The following is an 18,491-nucleotide window of genomic DNA, read 5'->3' as shown; positions in this document are numbered from 1 at the left end:
TCTGCCATTTATCCGCCCAATCGCCCAGTCTGTCCAAATCGCTCTGGAGCTTCCTGGTCTCTTCCTCTGAGCCCACCCCACCTCCTAGTTTAGTGTCGTCTGCAAATTTGGAAATGCTGCATCCGACTCCCTGATCCAGGTCATTAATGTAAATTGTGAACAGCTGGGGGCCCAGGACAGATCCCTGTGGTACCCCACTTGTTACTGCCTGCCATTCAGAAAATGAGCCGTTTATTCCAACTCTCTGTTTTCTATCTGACAGCCAGTTCCCTATCCACGCCAAAACTTTCCCCTTTATCCCATGAGCCTCAATTTTCCATGCTAATCTTTTATGTGGGACCTTATCGAAGGCCTTTTGGAAGTCCAGGTACACCACATCTACTGGCTCTCCCCCATCTATTCTACCAGTTACTCCCTCAAAAAATTCCAATAGATTAGTCAAGCACGATTTACCCTTTGTAAATCCATGTTGACTCTGTCCTATCCTGTCCCCATTTGCTAAGTGCTCCGCTATTTCATCCTTAATGATGGACTCCAGCATTTTGCCCACAACTGATGTAAGGCTTACAGGTCTGTAATTACCTGCTTTTTCCCTACCCCCCTTTTTGAATAGTGGGGTAACGTTAGCTACCCTCCAATCCATCGGCACTGTTCCCGAGTCTAATGAATTCTGAAAAATCATCCTTAGTGCATCCGCTATCTCTAGGGCCACCTCCTTCAGTACCCTAGGATGCATGTTATCAGGCCCTGGGGATTTGTCCACCTTCAATCCCTTTAGCTTCCTTAACACCATATCCTTAGAGATATTGATTTGCGTCAGTTCCTCCTTTGCCAATGTCCCTATTTTTCCCGATATCCCAGGGAGGTTTTTTGTGTCTTCCTTCGTAAAGACTGACCCAAAGTATGCATTTAGTTGATCTGCCATTTCCTTATTTCCCATTATATATTCCCCCGTATCTGACTGCAATGGACCAACTTTGGTTTTCACCAGTCTTTTCCTTTTGATATATTTATAAAAGCTTTTGGAGTTAGTTTTTATATTTTCCGCCAGCTTGTTTTCGTAAGCTATTTTGCCCCTCTTGATCATGCCCTTTGCCCTCCTTTGCTCTATCTTAAACTGTTCCCAATCTTTCGCTCTGGCGCTTTTTTTGGCTATTTTATACGCCCTATCTTTGGATTTTATGCTGTCTCTAATTTCCCCTGTTATCCACGGTTGAGTCACCTTTTTAGATTTCCTTTTATGCCAGATTGGTATACACAATTTTTGCAATTTTGTCATTCTATCTTTAAATGTTTGCCATTGTTTATCTACCTCCAGTCCTCTCAGGAACGTTGTCCAATCAGACCTACTCAGTTCCCGTCTCATGGCATCATAATATATTCACAATATATATTAATGATCTAGACGAGGGAACTAGATGTAATATCTCCAAGTTTGCAGATGACACAAAGCTGGGTGGGCGTGTGTGCTGTGAGGAGGATGCAGAGAAACTCCACTACGATTTGGACAGGTTGGGCGATTGGGCAGATGCAGTATAATGTGGATAAATGCGAGGTTATCCACTTTGGTGGCAAAAACAGGAAGGCAGATTATCTGAATGGCAATAGATTGGGAGAAGGGGAAGTGCAACGAGACCTGGGTGTCCTTGTGCACCAGTCGCTGAAGGTAAGCATGCAGGTGCAGCAGGCGGTTAAGAAGGCAAATGGTATGTTGGCCTTCGCAGCGAGAGGATTCGAGTACAGGAGCAAGGATGTCTTGCTGCAGTTGTACAGGGCCTTGGTGAGACCACACCTTGAGTATTGTGTGCAGTTTTGGCTGCCTTATCTGAGGAAGGATGTTCTTGCCATGGAGGGAGTGCAGCGAAGATTCACCAGACTGATACCTGGGATGGCAGGAATGACGTAAAGAGAGAGATTGGGTCGATTAGGCCTATATTCGCTAGAGTTTAGAAGAATGAGAGGGGATCTCATTGAAACTTATAAAATTCTAACAGGACTGGACAGACGAGATGCAGGAAGGATGTTCCCAATGGCGGGGGAGTCCAGAACCAGGGGTCACAGTCTAAGGAAAAGGGGTAAGCCATTTAGGACTGAGATGAGGAGGAATTTCTTCACCCAGAGAGTGGTGAACCTGTGGAATTCTCTACCACAGAAGACAGTTGAGGCCAATTCATTAAATATATTCAAGAAGGAGTTAGATATATTTCTTAAGGCTAAAGGGATCAAGGGATATGGGGAGAAAGCAGGGACAGGGTACTGAATTTGGATGATCAGCCATGATCTCATTGAATGGCGGAGCAGGCTCGAGGGGCCGAATGGCCTACTCCTGCTCCTATCTTCTGTGTTTCTATGTTTCTACTCAAGACACATTGTAATTTTTTTTTACCTCAGGTAGGCAGAATTCTGGTACAGAGTCAATAAACACTCGCCCAGCACAATCTTTCAGCTCCTACAATGGAAACAGTATATTAGTGCTGGTAAAAATTATATGCAAGATATTACAAAGTAACCATTATCTTGTGAGTATCTAATCATTTCTCAATGAGCGAGGTCAAAGGTGTGCCATTTTCACAGAGTTTTATCAGAAACTTCAATGCAGGAAGAGGCCATTCCGTTTATCACGCCTGTGCTAGCTGCACATCGGAGCACACAATCATAGAAAGGATTTATAAAATATTCTTTCTTCAATGGCATCCCCTGCCCACCCTGCATGGTCACCATGGGAGCATCCCAAGGTTCCATCCTCGATCTCCCCCTTTTGCCTCGTCTACACGCCGTCACTCAGGGATGGAGTCTCCCGCCCCGTACACACGCTGCCAACACTCCACACTGCGCCTCGCTGCCACGCCGCTTGACTCCACGATGACCATTGTGCTGTCCGACAAGCTGAGGATCAGCAAGAACCATCTCCGACTCATCAAGAGCAAGTCATCCTCTACGTCTCCCGACAAAAACCCGGAGTACCCGATCTCAGCAGGGGCGTTACTGGACAGCAACAGGTGCATTCCGGGCACTTCCATGGGGAGTGTGGAGAGGTGGCCTTGATCCTGCTGCTATGTGCTTGCTACTGTCTACCTGGAGAGAACGTACAGGCAGGAGTGCCAGGCATAATCTCCAGCACTTCCTCTTTAATGGAAATAATGCACGTCGCTGGAGGCACCGAGGAGGAGAAAGAGACAAGCGAGTAAAAATTAGGAAAGTTAAAAATAGTATTTACTGCAACAGATTTCTGTGAATAGTTAACTGTATTCAGAACGAATTTCCTCATGCTTGTACAGTACAGCTCCTACTATACCTTTTCTAGCATGGTATTTCCATCTTTTGAAATCCAGCCTGGTAGCTTAGAAAGTCTTGGGCTGAGGGAGAAAAACAAACATGGTTTTAAAAGAAAGGCTTTCCCCCCCTCCAGTCAAAGCATGGTAATGATGTTTAAAGGCCTCTTAATGCAAGCACCATTGGTCAGAGACTGGTATCTGTATAGTGTGGTGAGGCCTGTAGAGTGGAGTTATACTGCAGGGTGCTGAATCACACGCTGCACAGGAACTACAGAGCTCTGTGCATGCATGCTTGCATTCACGTGCAACGGTTTCTTCACCAGCACCTGAACACTGGTTAACATTTAACATTAGAGTGGAGTCAACTAAATAGACCAGTGGAAGGGCAAGAGATTTGACACAGCGCTCCATCCATGACAAATATCTAGGCTTCCTTGCATGAAAAAAACTTGCCTTTTTGTATCGCGCCTTTCACAACCGGACGTCCCAAAGTGCTTTACAGCTAATGAAGTACTTTTTGAAGTGTAGTCACTGTTGTAACAACAACAACAACTTGTATTTATAAAGCACCTTTAACTTAGTAAAACGTCCCAAGGCGCTTCACAAGACAAAAATTTTATACCGAGCCACATAAGGAGAAATTAGGGCAGGTGACCAAAAGCTTGGTCAAAGAGGTAGGTTTTAAGGAGCCTCTTAAAGGAGGAAAGAGAGGCGGAGAGGTTTAGGGAGGGAATTCCACACCTTAGGGCCCAGGCAACAGAAGACACGGCCACCAATGGTTGAGCGATTATAATCAGGGATGCTCAAGAGGGCAGAATTAGAGGAGCGCAGATATCTCGGGGGGGGGGGGAAGGGGGGAGTTGTGGGGCTGGAGGAGATTAAAGAGATAGGGAGGGGCGAGGCCATGGAGGGTTTTGAAAACAAGGATCAGAATTTTGAAATTGAGGCGCTGCTTAACCGGGAGCCAAGATGGGTCAGCGAGTACAGGGGTGATGGGTGAATGGGACTTGGTGCGAGTTAGGACATGGGCAGCCGAGTTTTGGATGACCTCAAGTTTACATAGGGTAGAACGTGGTGGCTGAGAGAAGTGGTGGTGAGGTAGAGCTGGGTGTCGTCAGCGTACATGTGGAAACAGACGCCGTGTTTTCGGTTGATGTCGCCAAGGGGCAGCATGTAGATGAGAAACAGGAGGGGGCCAAGGTGGGAGCGGGAAGAGAAGCCGTTGCAGGTGATTCTCTGGCTACGATTAGATAGATAAGAATGGAACCAGGCAAGTGCAGTCCCACCCAGCTGGACGATGGTGGAGAGGCGTTGGCGGAGGATGAAGTGGTCAACCATGTCAAAGGCTGCAGACAAGTCGAGAGGGACGAGGAAGGATAGCTCGTGACTTTGATGAGAGCCGTTTCGGTACTGTGGCAGGGGCGGAAACCTGATTGGAGGGATTCAAACATGGAGTTGTGGGAAAGATGGGCATGGATTTGGGAGGCGACAACACGTTCGAGGACTTTGGAGCGGAAAGGGAGGTTGGAGATGGGGCGGTAGATTGCAAGGACAGAGGGGGGGGGTCAAGGGTTTTTTTTTTTTTTTTTTTTGAGGAGGGGGTGATGACGGCAGATATGAGAGAGTGGGGGACAGTACCTGAGGAGAGAGAACCGTTAACAATATCAGCTAACATGGGAGCCAGAAAAGGAAGTTGGGTAGTCAGCAGTTTGGTGGGAATAGGGTCGAGGGAGCAGGAAGTGGGTCCCATGGACAAGATGAGCACGGAGAAATGCGGCAGCCAATTTGCACACAGCAAGCTCCCACAAACAGCATTGTGATAATGACCAGATAATCTGTTTTTGTTATGTTGATTGAGGGATATATTGAGAGATAACTCCCCTGCTCTTCTTCGAAATAGTGCCGTGGGATTTTTTACGTCCACCTGAGAGCAGACGGCACCTCCAACAGTGCAACACTCCCTCAGTACTGCACTGGGAGTGTCAGCCTAGATTTATGTGCTGACGCCCCTGGAGTGGGACTTGAACCCAGAATCGTCTGACTCAGAGGTGAGAGTGCGCCCCACTGAGCTACAGCTGACATTAGTGATCCCTAGTTTAAAAGCCCTTAGTTATCACGAAAGGCTGAGAGTGCTGTTTTTTTTTAAACACGAGAAAAGCGTAGACTGTGAGGTGATTTAATTGAAGCATTTTGTGAGCAGACTATTTGAACTAGATAGGTTACGGAAAACAACGGGCCGTATGTATAAGCTAGGAAAGCATAGGATTAGGTTAGATGTCAAGAGGTGGATTCGCTGCAACTATTCAGAATAAATCTGGACGAGTTCTTTGCTGTGGCCAACATCACTGCGTACAAAAGGTAGATGGGATGTAGGCTATGGACCTCACGGTGAATGTGATCCCCTGAAACCTGTTTTGATCACCTTCGGGAATTGGAGAGGAATTTGCCAGATTTTTTCCCCTGAATTGGCCTAGGATTTGTTGACCTTTTATTTTTGCCTCTCCCAGGAGATTATATGGCTGATGGTGGGAGGGGCCACTGGGGGAGCAGTCATGATGTGTAGTTGCATCACGACTGTTTGGGACAGGCTCGATGGACCATCCGGTCTTTTCCTGTCCGCCGTTTCATACCTTGCTCATATGTGAGCCCAGAGAGTCAATGTCAGAAAGCTGTTTGACTATGGAAGGCATGACATCCAAGCCTAATCCATTCCTCACCCAAGGTCCACACAGAAAGAGTTTCCAGATGGGAGTCACTGGATAGTGGGGCGACTGGAAAATTGCAGATGTTTTCCATTATTTCTCGTATGGAGACTGCAGGCTACTGTGGATAAGTTTTGGCACTCTCTGTTGCTAATTCGGATTGTTAAATTGTTTCACTGGAGTGCTAAATTGTTTTACATAGATACATAGAAGATAGGAGCAGGAGTAGGCCATTCGGCCCCTCGAGCCTGCTCCGCCATTCAATGTCCCTGCTTTCTCCCCATATCCCTTGATCCCTTTAGCCTTAAGAAATATATCCAACTCCTTCTTGAATATATTTAATGAATTGGCCTCAACTGTCTTCTGTGGTAGAGAATTCCATTGGTTCACCACTCTCTGGGTGAAGAAATTCCTCCTCATCTCAGTCCTAAATGGCCTACCCCTTATCCTTAGACTGTGACCCCTGGTTCTGGACTCCCCCGCCATCGGGAACATCTTTCCTGCATCTAGTCTGTCTAGTCCTGTTAGAATTTTATAAGTTTCAATGAGATCCCCTCTCATTCTTCTAAACTCTAGCGAATATAAGCCCAATCGACCCCATCTCTCCTCATACGTCATTCCTGCCATCCCAGTTATCAGCCTGGTGAATCTTCGCTGCACTCTTTCCATGGCAAGAACATCCTTCCTCAGATAAGGCGACCAAAACTGCACACAATACTCAAGATGTGGTCTCACCAAGGCCCTGTACAACTGCAGCAAGACATCCTTGTTCCTGTACTCAAACCCTCTCGCTATGAAGGCCAACATACCATTTGCCTTCTTAACCGCCTGCTGCACCTGCATGCTTACAATTGTTAATCCCCACCCTCTTCCCAGCTCAGGGAGTTAACCTTCTTCCCACCTCCCATTTCGCGCTGGCACTTCTCGCCCCTGCTCGTACTGGCGCGCTTCTTGCCCTATCCCTCATTCATGCTGCCACTCTTAAACTCCTCCCAATTCACACTGGCACTCTTCCCCCCGCCTCATGAAGCATGAAGCCAGTCTTCTCCGATTTGCCCCCACCACAGCTCCGATCTGATGGTTCCAGGGGTTTGAATTTTGCTGCATGCAGCTGATGAGAATTCCAGATCTCGCATGAGTATCAGAGATCGGGGATTATTTGCACACACAGTGCAATCCCACCCGAACAATAGCAATGTCAGGTAGGAGCAGGATGATTTTTGCAGTGTGGTGGGTGGGTGGGAGGGGCATGAAAGGCAGGATTTTCTTACATTTTGTGATTTAAAAAGTGCAGCCATGGCCTGTAACAGACAGTTAACAGACAGGAAACAGAGAGTAGGAATAAATCGGTCTTTTTCGGGGTGGCAGGCGGTGACTAGTGGGGTACCGCAGGGATCGGTGCTTGGGCCCCAGCTATTCACAATATATATCAATGATTTGGGTGAGGGAACCAAATGTTATATTTCCAAGTTTGCTGACGACATGAAACTAGGAGGGATTGTGAGTTGTGAGGAGGATGCAAAGAGGCTTCAAGGCGATTTAGACAAGTTGAGTGAGTAGGCAAATACATGGCAGATGCAGTATAATGTGGATAAATGTGAAGTTATCCACTTCGGTAGGAAAAACAGAAAGGCAGAGCATTATTTAAATGGTGATAGATTGGGAAATGCTGATGTACAAAGGGACCTGGGTGTCCTTGTACACCAGTCACTGAAAACAAACATGCAGGTGTCTCCGCAAGATCCTGCAAATCCATTGGCAGGATAGGCGCACCAACGTCGGTGTTCTTGCTCAGGGCAACATCCCCAGCATCGAAGCTTTGACCATGCTCAATCAGCTCCGATGGACGGGTCACATCGTCCGCATGCTCGATACAAGACTCCCAAAAAAGAGTGGCAGCATGAACGAGGGATAGGGCAAGAAGCGCGCCAGTACGAGCAGGGGCGAGAAGTGCCAGCGCGAAATGGGAAGTGGGAAGGAGGTTAACTCGCTGAGCTGGGAAGAGGGTGGGGATTAACAATTGTAAAACAATTTAGCACTCCAGTGAAACAATTTAACAATCCGATTTAGCAACAGAGAGTGCCAAAACTTATCCACAGTAGCCTGCAGTTTCTACACGAGAAATAATGGAAAACATCTGCAATTTTCCAGTCGCCCCACTATCCAGTGACTCCCATCTGGAAACTCTTCCTGTGTGGACCTTGGGTGAGGAATGGATTAGGCTTGGATGTCATGCCTTCCATAGTCAAACAGCTTTCTGACATTGACTGTCTGGGCTCACATATGAGCAAGATATGGTGGTGCCTCTCCAGTGCTTTGAGGTGCCTGCTGTACATGGTCCATGTCTCTGAGGCGTACAGCAGGGCGGGTATCACTGCTGCTCTGTAGACCATGAGCTTAGTGCCGGGTTTGAGGTCCTGGTCTTCAAACACTCTCTTCCTCAGGCGACCGAAGGCTGCACTGGCACACTGAAGGCGGTGTTGGACTTTGTCATCGACGTCTGCCCTTGTTGACAGTAGGCTCCCGAGGTATGTCAATTGTTCCACCCTTTTCCTTACCCGTTTAGCTAAGGGGGATTTAAGCTGGGCCGTTCTTAGTCTGTACGTTGCAATTTTACACTGGGTGGTGTATTGGACGAACTGAATCATCAGTGGAGCCTCTGTGTTTTCCAATTTTAAATATCACCAAGAAATATTAGAAAACTCAATAGGCCAAGCCCTATGTACAGCTTACCTGTGAACAAGTGGCAAAGGCAGGAAGTGGAGGGCCGAGGTCATGTCCAACCCACAGTCCAGCATGATGGTGGTGGACTTGTACTTCAGGACATTGCATGGCAATGTTGGATGACCAGACAAGCAGTACTGAGGGAGGAAGTGAAAGAACAGGGTTACACACCTCAAAACACACACCTCAAAACACACACACACACACACACACAAAACAGGGAAACAGTACTCAGAGACAGTACTTGTCTTCAATTAAAGTGGCCATGTCACCCTGTAATTTTGCTATTGGAACTCACTGAATTAAACCCCCTATTGGCTGGAGCAACCTGATCTTTAACTTGATGGTTATAATAGATTTTTAAAAATATTCCAGCAAGCAGTAGTTTCTTTTCCTACACCCGCCTCCTGAAAACATCGTCTCTTGCAGGTTATTGATCCTATCCTTACTCAATGGCTGTTTTCTGCAAGGGTTGTTAGATGGCAAACAACGGCCTGCATTTATATAGGCATTTCACAGAGATGGAAGAAAAAAAAATTGGATGCCATGCCAAAGGAGGAGATACGAGAAGAGGTGAGCAAAGGCTTGCTTAAAGAGGTGGGCTTAAAGGAGAAACGAGAGCTGGAGAGGAGGCGTTTACTGAGGGTATGCCAAAGCCATGCAGCTCCAAGCACGGCCGCCAATGGTGGGGCAAAAGGAGGGGGTGCACCGAGGCCAGAGTCAGAGAAATGGAAAGTTCGGGAGGGGCTGTAGAGGTTACAGAGATAGGGAAGGGTGAGGCCATTCGGGAAGAACCTTAGTCGATTTCTCCCCTCTCCTTAATGCATGGGAACGTAGACATTTGTAACCCTGATCATCACTGCCCCATCTGAGATCAGCTAACTCAACACAGACAATGGATCGACCCGGGGAACTCCTGGTCTGTATTTTTCAGCTGTTCGCCAGATAAACTTGCTGAGCCACTGGTGTGGCAGTGCAGTCAGCAGGAAATGCAAGACAAGTGACAGGCTAATCTTATGTCCACCACTGTATTGTATAATTTGTATATCCTGGGGCTCAGATGGACAGGAGTTCACACTGAGGATAGACTCCCGCCATAAACTGCAATTTAAGATAATTGGCAAAAGAACCGGAGGGGAGATGAGAAGAACTTTTTTGATGCAGCGAGTTGTGAAAATCCGAAAGGGTGATAGAAGCAGACGGGAGCTTGCTGTGCTCAAATTTGCTGCCGTGTTTCCTACATTACAACAGTGACTACATTTCAAAAAGTACCTCATTGGCTGTAAAGCGCTTTGGGATGTCCTGAGGTAGTGAAAGGCGCTATACAAATGTAAGTCTTTCTTTCTTTAATAGTAACTTTCAAAAGAGAATTGGGTGTATACTTGAGAAAGAAAAATTTGCAGAGCTATGGGGAAAGATCTGGGGAGTGGGACCAATTGGCTAGCTCTTAAGAGGTGGCCATGCACGATGGGCTGAATGGCCTCCTTCTGTGCTGTACTCATTTATGATTCTAAAAAGGTGCAGATCTGTAATATACTATATATGAAATTTATGTGTAGCAGGCAGACAGCTGTGTGCAATAGAATGAATGCTCATGATTTCGTGCAGGAAAGGCATGATTTTCCCATTATTCCCATAAGGTTCGCAGCTTGTGCTGTTTACTAGTGTGTATGCAAGAGATTTATTAATTCATGAATATGCACACACCCCAAGTCTAAAGATGGAGAGCTACAAGTTTTCACACACCTGGTGACGTAATAAAACTCACTACGCACTTGGTTCGAGTATAAAGCAAGGCTTTAATCAACTTGTTTCCAAACATGGAGGTCTAGTTGTACTTCACTAGTTCCTGTTTACACAATGTCCTGGGCAAGCTGGGCCCACGCCCGAGTATTTATACTCCTTGGACAGCGCCACCAGCTGGCCGTCTAGTGTTATTTCATGAGTCTTTCTTCATGGATCATAAGATTCATAACTCCTGGCACATTATATTTTTCTATTTTTTTAAAAATCACCACTGGTGAGAGAGATTTCATTTGTCAAAGAGGGGCTGTATGGCCTACTCCTGCTCCTAATTCTTATGTTCTTATTCCACTGGCAAATAAAAACTACCAAAGAGCCAAGTTAACACTATGGAAGAAACACACTATTATATTAACGGAAAATGATCTGCACTTTGGAATATTCTTCAGTAACAAAAACAGCAGGTTACAGTGAAAGGATGTCTGGATGAAGGGCTATGTAGTCACTAAGCAGGGCTGAAGCATCTACTCATTTTCTCAGTATGTCTGAAAGAAGTGCATTTGCATTGAGTTCTTATTAAAACAAAGTTTCCTCGTCGCGGTTCATCATTAATCATGGGTATGGATGAACGGAGAACTAGGGATTCAAGATCATCTCCTGCAATTGCTTCTTCCCCTGTGCCCACACAGTCACTTCCAGGATGCCCAAAGTTCTATCCCTAGATGCCACAATAAGCAATAGGGTCAGCTTTCACAATACCCAGCTTTATCTTTCCAACATCACCCTCGTTTCTATGACTGTTGTCGTGCCATCCAACACCAGCCAAAGAGACAGAACTTGTTGCAGCTCAACGTCATCCAAACCAAAATCATCCTATTTGGCTCCAGCTAAAAACTCCAAACCTTGGGCCCTGGTCCTATCCCTTTCCTGGTCGAGTTCAACCTGACCACGTGCAATCGTGGTGCCCTGTGCAGCCTTAAGCTGAGCTTTAAACTGCATAGTCGCTTCATCAACAAAACTGCCGACTTCCACTTCGAAAATATTGTCCATCTCCATCCTTACCTCACCGTCATTACTGCCGAAACTCTCATCCATTCCTTTAGCATTTCTTTGCTGGCCTCCCAAACACTACCCAGCATAAATTCTACCTTATCCAGAACTCTGACATCCACATCCCATCTCACACAAGCCCTGCTGACCTGTCACCCATGTCTTCACCAACCTCCACTGGTTCCAAATCAAATCAACTTTTATTGTCATTGTTAGTGCACAAGTGCAGTACAACGAAATGTAGGCTTGCGGCTCCTGAGTGTACATTTGGATTAAGACATTTAAACATTCAACATACATTTGGTTTGTAGTATATTAACATAAACATAACCATAATAAAGTGCATTGGCAGATGTGCAGGCTTTAGAGTTTATTTGTGGAGTTCAGTAGGATGACAGCCCTGGGAAAGAAGCTGTTCCTAAATCTGGTCGTACGGGTGCGAATGCATCTGTAGCGTCTCCCAGATGGCAGGAGGGCGAACAGACTGTGGCTGGGGTGGGTAGGGTCTTTGATGATGGACCGTGACCTCCGTAAACAGCGTTTCTGGTATATGTGCTCTATGGTCGGTAGCCGGGTAATGCGTTGGGCAGTTTTGACTACCCGCTGCAGGGCTTTCTGGTCATAGTAGCTACAGCTGCCATACCATACTGTGATACAGTTTGTCAGGATGCTCTCTATAGGTTCCCTGTCCTTCAGCGCATTGACTCGAGATCCTCATCCTCACCTAAATACCTCTTCCCAGCTTTGCTCCTCTGCAGCTGCCTCTGGTCTACTGTGTATTTTTACACTACCATCTTACCCCTATACTCTAGAACTCCCTCCTGAAACCATTCGATATCTCTTCCCCACTTTCAAAAGACAACTGTGAAATACCTTGAATTTTTTTTACATAAGTCACAGAATCATAGATTTAATTTAATTTAGAGGAGATGTTAAACTGAGGCCCCATCTGCCTGTAAACGATCCCATGGCACTATGCGAGGAAGAGCAGGGGAGTTATCCCCGGTGTCCTGGCCAATATTTATCCCTCAACCAACATCACTAAAACAGATGATCTGGTCATTATCACATTGCTGTTTGTGGGACCTTGCTGTGTACAAATTGGCTGCCGCGTTTCCCACATTACAACAGTGACTATTTCGCAAAAGTTTTTCATTGGCTGTAAAGCGCTTTGGGACATCCTGAGCTCCTGAAATGCACCATACAAATGCAATTTCTTTCATTGCTTCTTTAGAGAAGGCATTTGATTGAAGTCCCTCATAAGAGACTGTTAGCTAAAGCTGAAGCTCGTGGAATTGAAAGCAAATTATTGACCTGGTTAGGAAATTGGCTGAGCGGCAGGAAGCAGAGAGTAGGGATAATGGGCAGGTACTCTAATTGGCAGGATGTGATTAGTGGTGTCCCGCAGGGATCTTTGTTGGGGCCACAACTATTCACCATTTTTATTAACGACTTAGATGATGGCATATAGAAAGCCATATATCCAAGTTTGCTGATGACACAAAGATAGGCGGCATTGTAAGCAGTGCAGATGGAAGCATAAAATTACAAAGAGATATTAATAGATTAAGCAAATGGGTACATAAGAAATAGGAGCTGGAGTAGGCCATTCGGCCCCTCGAGCCTGCTCCGCCATTCAATGCGATCATGGCTGATCATCCAAGTTCAGTACCCGGTCCCTGCTTTCTCCCCATACCCCTTGATCCCTTTAGCCTTAAGAAATATATCCAACTCCTTCTTGAATATATTTAATGAATTGGCCTCTACTGCCTTCTGTGGTAGAGAATTCCACAGGTGCACCACTCTCTGGGTGAAGAAATTCCTCCTCATCTCTGTCCTAAATGGCTCACCCCTTATCCTTAGACTGTGACCCCTGGTTCTGGATTCCCCAACCATCGGGAACATCCTCCCTGCATCTAGTCTGTCCTGTCCTGCTATAATTTTATAAGTTTCAATGAGATCCCCTCTCATTCTTCTAAACTCCAGCAAGTATAAGCCCAATCGACCCAATCTCTCCTCATATGTCATTCCTGCCATCCCAGGTTATTAGCCTGGTGAATCTTCGCTGAACTCCTTCCATGGCAAGAATATCCTTCCTCAGATAAGGCGACCAAAACTGCACACAATACTCAAGATGTGGTCTCACCAAGGCCCTATACAACTGCAGCAAGACATCCTTGTTCCTGTACTCAAACCCTCTCGCTATGGAAGGCCAACATACCATTTGCCATCTTAACTGCCTGCTGCACCTGCATGCTTACCTTCAGCGACTGGTGCACAAGGACACCCAGGTCTCGTTGCACTTCCCCTTCTCCCAATCTATTGCCATTTAGATAATAATCTGCCTTCCTGTTTTTGACACCAAAGTGGATAACCTCACATTTATCCACATTATATTGCATCTGCCATGCTTCTGCCCAATCACCCAACCTGTCCAAATCATCCTGTAGTTTCTCAGCATCCTCCTCACAGCACACACGCCCACCCAGCTTTGTGTCGTCTGCAAATTTGGAGATATTACATCTAGTTCCCTTGTCTAGATCAAATATATATTGTGAATAGCTGGGGTCCAAGGACCGATCCCTGCGGTACCCCACTAGTCACTGCCTGCCACTCGGAAAAAGACCCGTTTATTCCAACTCTTTGCTTTCTATCTGCCAACCAGTTCTCTATCCAAGTCAATTCCTTGCCCCCAATCCCATGTGCCTTAACTTTACACGCTAATCTCTTATGTGGGACCTTATCAAAAGCCTTCTGAAAGTCCAAATACACCACATCCACTGGTTCTCCTTTATCTATTTTACTAGTTACATCCTCAAAAAATTCCAGTAGATTAGTCAAGCACGATTTACCTTTTGTAAATCCATGTTGACTTTGTCCGATCCTGTCACTGTTTTCCAAGTGCTCTGCTATTACATCTTTTATAATGGACTCTAGCATTTTCCCCACTACCGATGTCAGGCTTACCAGTCTGTAATTCCCCGTTTTCTCTCTACCACCTTTTTTGAATAGTGGGGTAACATTAGCTACCCTCCAATCCATGGGTACTGTTCCAGATTCCATCGAATGTTGGAAGATGATCAGCAATGCATCTACTATTTCTAGGGCCACTTCCTTAAGTACCCTAGGATGTAGATTATCAGGCCCTGGGGATTTATCGGCCTTCAATCCCATCAATTTCCCTAACACCATTTCCCTACAAATACTGATTTCTATCAGTTCCTCCCTTTCATCAGACCCTATGTTCCCTGACATTTCTGGGAGGTTATTTGTGTCCTCCTTTGTGAAGACAGAACCAAAATATTTGTTTAACCTTTCTGCCATTTCCTTATTCCCCATAATAATTTCTCCTGTCTCAGCCTCTAAGGGACCAAAGTTTACTTTTGCTACTCCCTTCCTTTTTACATACTTGTAGAAGCTCTTACAATCTGCTTTTATATTTCTTGCTGGTTTTCTCACATATTCTATTTTTTCCCTTTTTTTTGGTCATCCTTTGCTGGTTTCTGAAACTCTCCCAATCCTCAAGCTTACTATTATTCTTCACAACATTATAAGCTTCTTCTTTCAATCTAATGCTATCCTAAACTTCTTTAGTTAGCCACGGTTGGATCACTTTTCCCATGGAGTTTTTATTTCTCAATGGAATGTATTTTTGTTGAGAATTATGAAATATTTCTTTAAATGTTAGCTACTGTTTATCTACTGCCATACCTTTTAATCTATTTTTCCAACCTACCTTAGCCTCCTCCCCCTCATACTTATAGCATTGGCTTTATTTAAGTTTAAGACTCTAGTTTTGGATTTAGGCAAGTCACTCTCAAACTTGTGAAATTTTATCATATTATGATCAGTCTGCCCCAGAGGATCCTTTACTATGAGATTGTTAATTAACACTCTCATTACACAATACAAGGTCTAAAATAGCCTGTTCCCTGGTTGGTTCCATGACATATTGTTCTAGGAAACTGTCCCGCATGCATTCCATGAACTCGTCCTCCTGACTACCTTTGCCAATTTGATTTGTCCAGTCTATATGAAGATTAAAGTCCCCCACGATTATTGCAAGCTCCTACTACTTATTGATTAATATTCTGCTAATATTAATAGCTACTGTCAGGGGGGGGGGGGCGGCTATATACTACTCCCACCAGTGTTTTCTGCCCTTTGTTATTCCTTATCTCCACCCATACTGATTCTACTTGCTGATCTTCCAAGCCAAGATCCTTTTTTCCCTCTCTCTCTCTCCCTTACAGCTGTGTTAAATGCAGATTTAAAAACCTCCAAGTGGAGGTGATGCTCTGGATTGACTTTACCTGCAGGCCCACAAACCATCCCATAATAGGCAGACCTGCTTGAGGTTACCCTGGAAGGGTGGGGGAATCTCTCTCTCTCCTCCAATCAGTTTTAAACAATAAAATAAAGCCAGTTAAAACTCCTCACCAGCTTCATCCTCCCCCTTCAGGCACCGAGCCCCGTTTCCATGGAGGAAGTCAAATGTCAAAGTTCAAAGGGGTTGACTGGTGGGAAAGGAAATGAGCGAGCGCCTTTCGGCGTGGGCAATGCGCACGCGCGCCGGCCCAGCGCAAGGCCCGGCGGGAGTTGTAGTCCCGCGCTGACCTCACTCGTGCCAGTCACACGGCGGGGCGCCGGGGGTCAGCAACTACAGGTCCCGGCGGCCCCCGCGAGCGCGCCGGCGAGGCCCTCTCTGAGTGTGTGTGTGTGTGTGTGTGTGTGTGGTGGGCCCCCTCCTGTGGGAGTTTGGTGTTGTTAATCATGGCGGGTGTGAGGCAGACAAAGGCGCTGCGCTTCACTCAGCAAGTGGAGATTTAAGAAAGTTTCTGATGGGGAAATATAAATAAAAGAGTTATTTCTTTTTTTGGAAAATAAACTCTTGTTCTGTTTAAATGGACGAGGCTATTTATAACAATCACAGAGGAAGCTGAGAAGGTGGTGAGTGCTTTATTTATTTCTGCTGAGAGAGAGAGCTGGAGGCTGTTTGTTTATTTTTATTGTGTGGGAGTGGATGGGAAGTGATTCTTAAGTCTTGTTTTTAATTCAGGTCACTATTTTGTGTATTTTTTTTATATATATATATAGAGAGAGAGAGAGATGTGTGTGAGAGGCTTGCATAGAATCAAAGGGCTAATTAACAGAACTGTCAAATTTTAAAGAAAATGATGAGATTTATGATCAGAAAGGTGACACTTGATTGCAGACTTGTTTAAACACAAGGAAAGGTGTTTATGTTTTTTCCAGGGTGCAATGCATCAAAATAAATAAATGACATTTAAAAATGCATCAAAATAAATAAATGTCATTTAAAAAAAATAATGAATGTTACTTAAATTGAGTGAGGTGTGACATTTCAGAATATAAGCTGTTTGTCTCAGTGGTGTTAGGAAGTTAGGAAAGGTACTTTCTCAAGAATCTCACGAGTGTCATGTGTACAAGTATGTTTACAGTGGACCTTTGCACTGCAGGATCTCACTGTACTAGGATGACTTATGGCAGGTTTCCATGTGCAGGCAAAACACCCGTAAATCATTAAATATATGTGTAACTGAGTCATGGTGGCTTTCTGCACTTGGCAAAGGATGATATTCAATATTATCACCACTTGTTTAAAGCCACATAAGTTATAGTAAAGATCACAGGTGGCTTGATATTCTGTAAATGTGACTTCTGAATTTCTATATTGCTGTGCGCTGTGATTTACGTCTGAGTTTTCATGTCTTATTGTGCGTGCACTACAGAACCTGCCATAGCACTCGGGTAGCTTGCTGTGCCAGTTTGAAAGCTGGAGGCTCTGCTTGCCATCACTCTGTTCCATTTAAATTGAGACTGTGCAATGCTTCTATTCCTTACTGAATAGAGATGTAAAGGATCAGATTCCCAGTAAATGTAATTTTGTAATATTACTGGATATCATCGCGCATGCTTGAAAAATGGGTTGGATTTAAATTTGGTGCAGATTTTCGCTGGGTTATTTCATCTGGGTTTTATGAACTTGTATAAAGACAACAGCTGAATGCAGTTGAGTTCCTCAATTGGGAGGCAGCTGTACAAATGGTGACTGAATGGAATGGCTATGGCGGTCGCGTCTGGCCTTGTAAGAATGGCTGAAAGCACTTGAGTGAATGAGTGAAGAAATTAGGTCTGGCCAGAAATGTTGTGTTTAAAAAAAAAAAAAAAAGCACAACTTTTCAGCAGGCTACATTAGAGATGCTTTTCTTTTGCAGTTATTGTTCATGCCTCTCCATGGTCTCCCTTATGGCGCACTACAATTCTGAGCTTCTAGCTAACGCGTGGAGTTCTGTAAAGAGCAGGGAAACCTTTGTGCCATCACAGAATTCCATGCTGCTGATTCCAGCGGAATCAGCATGGCAGAAATAGCTCCTCTAGAAGCAACGTTTGTGAGACTGGCTTGAGGTTGGTTTGTTCCTGTAAACAGCAATAAATCATAAGAACACCAGATAAAACCCACTGAGCTTGTTCTCGATTATTTCAACTCACCCAGTGAGCATCCAACTGCATCTTGAACTCCCCAATGTCTTTGACTCCTATCTTATGTAGTAGATCATTCCAAAGAGTTATCACCCTATGAGTAAAGATATTTTTTCTAAGATCTACTTTTAAATTTACTTTTCAGTCATTTAAATTTATGTCCCCTTGCGTTACTGTCCTTGAAGAAATATTCTGGGTTCACCGTATCTATACTATTCAATATTTACATATACTTCAATGAATTTTTCTCTTAGCCACCTTCTCTCTGGACTTTAGAGCTTAGAATTTTCTAATCCTTCCTCATGTTCATCCCCTTTATTCTTGGGATCATTCTTGTTGCTCCTCTGCACTTTTCCTAATGCATGTATGTTCACAGTCTAAGGATAAGGGGTAAGCCATTTAGGACAGAGATGAGGAGGAATTTCTTCACCCAGAGAGTGGTGAACCTGTGGAATTCTCTACCACAGAAGGCAGTTGAGGCCAATTCAGTAAA

At 45.0% G+C, this 18,491-nt stretch overlaps 1 protein-coding gene across 3 annotated transcripts in view; it reads right to left on the bottom strand.

The window, feature by feature from the left end:
* The window catches only part of ints9 (integrator complex subunit 9), a 64,380-nt gene that overhangs the window by 22,535 nt on the left and 23,354 nt on the right, over positions 1–18,491 (bottom strand). Inside the window, exons 1-4 of one of the 3 annotated variants that reach the window (XM_085979450.1) lie at positions 15,935–16,039; positions 8,711–8,838; positions 3,296–3,356; positions 2,387–2,449 (exon numbers count right to left, since the gene is read on the bottom strand). In XM_085979450.1, the coding sequence (XP_085835576.1) occupies positions 2,387–2,449; positions 3,296–3,356; positions 8,711–8,838; positions 15,935–15,943 (261 nt within the window). In that variant the 5' untranslated portion in view covers positions 15,944–16,039. Of the gene's footprint in view, positions 1–2,386; positions 2,450–3,295; positions 3,357–8,710; positions 8,839–15,807; positions 15,910–15,934; positions 16,040–18,491 lie in introns of those variants that run through there. The other 2 variants (XM_085979442.1, XM_085979436.1) reach the window with 2 other exon arrangements.

The sequence above is a fragment of the Somniosus microcephalus genome, chromosome 3 (assembly GCF_052327205.1).
Source record: "Somniosus microcephalus isolate GS21.2 chromosome 3, FLI_Smic_1.0, whole genome shotgun sequence".
NCBI classification, from domain to species: Eukaryota; Metazoa; Chordata; class Chondrichthyes; order Squaliformes; family Somniosidae; genus Somniosus; species Somniosus microcephalus.
Note: the sequence above shows the minus strand (reverse complement) of the source record. Positions and strands in the feature narration are given on the sequence as shown.